The 3,838-nt window shown below is 36.8% G+C and overlaps 1 protein-coding gene across 1 annotated transcript; it reads right to left on the bottom strand.

Annotated features, from left to right (window-relative positions):
- Positions 1–99: 99 nt before the first annotated feature.
- Positions 100–615, bottom strand: C922_05768 (hypothetical protein; the record flags this gene model as incomplete). The annotated part of the gene is made up of 1 exon (XM_008821339.1): positions 100–615. A coding segment is annotated over one exon (516 nt), but the record flags the coding sequence as incomplete, so codon positions are not given.
- Positions 616–3,838: the final 3,223 nt, after the last annotated feature.

Raw genomic sequence — 3,838 nt, 5'->3', positions numbered from 1 at the left:
GCACCCCCTGATGTTTAGTCCTTTATTTTCTATTTGCGACTTTCCCAATATTTGTAGCATCCTTAATGCGATACTTCCCCCCAGGGATATACCTGCTACGTAAATCGGGAGGGGCTTCCTTTCACCTAGACTGTTATCTAAGAATGGGAGGGTACCGCCTCCATCATCTTCATTACAACCATTGAAGCTATCCTGAATTTTGCTAATATATTGCAATAAATCATAGGAAAAATCGTCAAACTCTTTTACATTATATCTCAGGTTCTCGAAGCCATCTGATAAACCGTGACCTTGTAAATCCAATCCAAAAACAGAATATCCATGTTGATTAAAATATTGTACCCAGCTATCTTCATAGACGTAGTAATTATTTTCATCCTTTACTATAATATTATCGTCGCTTATTATCTCTACATTGGGTCTTAAGTAATTCAGTCTTGCGTGACATTTAATTCCATGAAGTAATATTATGATGCCTATGGCATTCTTTACTAACCATCCGTAGCTTCTTAGTAGTAACCCATCTTTATTAAGAAATGAATCATGCTTTGGTGCTCCATCAAGGCGAGTTCTTCTCAAGCCTATTTCCTCATCGCGCGATTCTCTTTCGACCATGATATGACAGAAAAAAAGGAAGAAAATGACATTACCTAAAATTACAGAAGGGAGAAGCACAATAAGAAGCAGCATATGAGGATTATTGCTCTAGACAAAGTGAATTTAGCCAAACATCAGTTAATTCTGCTCCTCTGCGGAAGTGGTTTAAGAGGAGCATTACAGACTGAATCATGTCACGTGTGTAGGGAGAAATAAATTTATAAGGGTCCGCAGACACATCACACACAAAGGGAAAGAACAAAAATTCTGTGCACTATAATGTGAAAAAACAAAGTAATTAACAAAAATGAAGAGAAAATAAAAAAGATGAGACTTAGTGTAACGTGTGGGAAGTCTCCTAAGAGAAGCGTAAATCTATACTTAATAGTCATACTTAAAGACGCGGGTCGTTTTTTCCGGGAGGTGAGATAGAACTGGAATCACGATCCTCCGGAGTTGTATTCCTGATAATCACTCAATTCTTGTTGCTTCATCAGGGATAAGGACGGAGTACCCTTCTTATTATCTCAGCTTGCTTGAAATTTCTGCAAGAAATTTCTTTTATTTCAATAATCTCACTAATCACTTCTCTTAATGACGAACTTGTAATTTGTTCACTGTTACTGCCTCTAGACTGTTAACTAACGGTTGGGACAGCTATGCACTACGAGGAGGACTTATGGCATCACAAACGCCGCACCGTCTGTCCTGTCGTACAAAGACATTTTCGCATCTACTCCGACAGTATTATTTTGTCTGGAAGGTAAAGTGATGCCTCCGTCAAGATGAATCCATATGTTAAAAATAAAGAATTCCGATATTTATGCGGGATTGGGCAATGATATGTGCCTTCATAGGAATCGTCTTCTAAATATCTACCCTCCTTTGCAAAGAGATCGTGCATTTGCCATGGAAATATAGTACAAATCGCATTCATCAGTTGAACTAGTCTAAAATAAAGAACAAAACTGCTTAAAGAGTACAAGTAGTAAATAAGGGATTTCTCATGGATTGTTAACATAAGAAAAAAGGGATTCTGAATTCCGTCCTTATCGTACGATTAGGCCATTGCAAAAGGGCAATTTATCCTTTTCTTATTGTGTTAATCCAAGTTGCAGTTATATAGATATTTCAGACGTACATTGCTGCTCCCCTCTCGAGGGCAAACGGACTTTTTATTCTTGCATTGCACTATCATAATTATTACCATTAGAATCAGTCCAAAGATTGTAAAGGTCATGTTGAAATGGTACAAGTGTCATTCTTTCTTTTTTATTTTCTTCCTTTTTTTTTTTTTTTCCTTTTCAAGGAGTACTTCATATTAGCACCGTATGGCATAACGCACGTATTATAAAGGCAGCTCCTGCCAATTTCATGTAAAAACAAAAAAAGAAAAGAAAGGAAAGAAGCCCTCGTCATGAAAATCTTCTACATAATGTTCCTTTTGCCCATAATTAGCTATAAATGGATCGTTTGTTTTTTTTAGAATGAAATATTCTGCTAATCACAATGCGCATGAGTACTCAGCGTACCGGCCCGCGCTGTCGTGTTCTTCTCTAGTACGTTAGTTAAAGTACTTTGAGAATGAACAAATTCATACCTTAAATAATTCTCACCCTCTAACTAAGCAAATGTAGTTGTCACACGAGGAGGATTATATAATGCCTATGTTGTTAATTTATCTCCCTGTCGACCCCTCAGAATTGACAGTTACATTATGCCATGAACAGATTACAATGCCATTTTTTTATTGCATCGCATCGTGGATACTCCAGGAATTATGTTTCAGGTAAATACTTTCCTTCATACAAAATAACCTCAGAAATCAGAACCTAACCATATATACACCAATATCATGAGAGAAGAGGAAAACAATCATGTAAAACATGTAAAATAGCTGCATGTTTACTGAACTCCTTGCTGTATTGGTCTGCCCAAGGCAGCACTTATTATTTATAAAGATGTCAATGAGGTCCACCTTAAGAAGGCTCTGAATGTATACGCGATGGGGTTCCGCTGTATTCCTGTTCTATTCCAAGAGGCGCACAGATAGTGAAACACCAGAGGACAGCCGTTGTGCCTTAATACTTTTCGTGTATTCAAGTTGTGGGACAGATAGTGAGGTTCGTAACAATATGTTTCCGCATTGACCCACTCAGCAATCCTCTTAGAACAGCCTTTTGTCTTTTTTTATTTTAAGCAGACTAATCCCTTACAAGATTGCTAGAACGTCACGTAAGTATTTCATCCGAATTCCGCAACATCACCTTGTTATGGAAACGTATACAGATAAATGTAGAAGGATATACTATATTCCCCCTGAATTCGAAGCATTCTTAAAGGTATAATAATCCCCATTTTGTAGAACAAATATCTTAATGATGGCACAGGGAATATCTCTTTATAGCATAATTCAGCTCTATCTGGAAAAACTATAAATGTATGGGACGATGACAAGTATGTATTAGGAAACTTTTGCCCACAACGGAACTTCGCACTATGAGCCTCTTCAATTAATACCCTTCATGGCGGTATACATTTCACATAATTATTTTGGAGTCCTCTTATATTCGCTGTGTCTTAGGTATGCTCAAAGTTTGTCCTTCTCTTTGCTCATATTCCTTTCCAGCTGTTATTCATTCCTCATTGTAATTCATTTGTGCACAGAATGATCACGATTCGCGGACACGAACCAGAATCAACGGAGTGGGATGTGCGCTTACATCCACTCCTGAACTCTGGAAAAATTTCTTTCACACTCTGCTGGGACTCATTTATCACACAACAGTGTGACTCATAATTCAGAATAAAAATTTATTGACAAGACGGTTACAGGCCTCCGCATCGTGTTATATATTAATTGTGTGCTCTAAATAAAGAAAATGCGTGTTCCCTTTCCTTGGCTTATTTTTTAGTTAATTTGCAAAAAACAAAAGAGAAATGGAGCTGTTCTGTATAAACATTTCTATTTTCTCTTCTGTTAACTCCTTGTAAATAAGCTATACGATAGAGGACAAACCATTCTGGCCCTAATTGCGGAATGTTCCCCAATAGCATTCATAATTAGACTTCCCACATAAAAGAAGGAAATCATGACATCTTTATTGTATGAAATCAGTATTTCTCGTATAATGATTTTTGTTTCTTTGTCTTCCCTGTTGCTAGAAGAATGTTACTTAAGATGAAAAAGGAATAAATCTATAATGATGAGACGAAGCCTTATTAAAAAAATAAAGAAAAG

Source organism: Plasmodium inui, assembly GCF_000524495.1.
Source record: "Plasmodium inui San Antonio 1 unplaced genomic scaffold supercont1.171, whole genome shotgun sequence".
Lineage (NCBI taxonomy): Eukaryota > Apicomplexa > Aconoidasida > Haemosporida > Plasmodiidae > Plasmodium > Plasmodium inui.
Note: the sequence above shows the minus strand (reverse complement) of the source record. Positions and strands in the feature narration are given on the sequence as shown.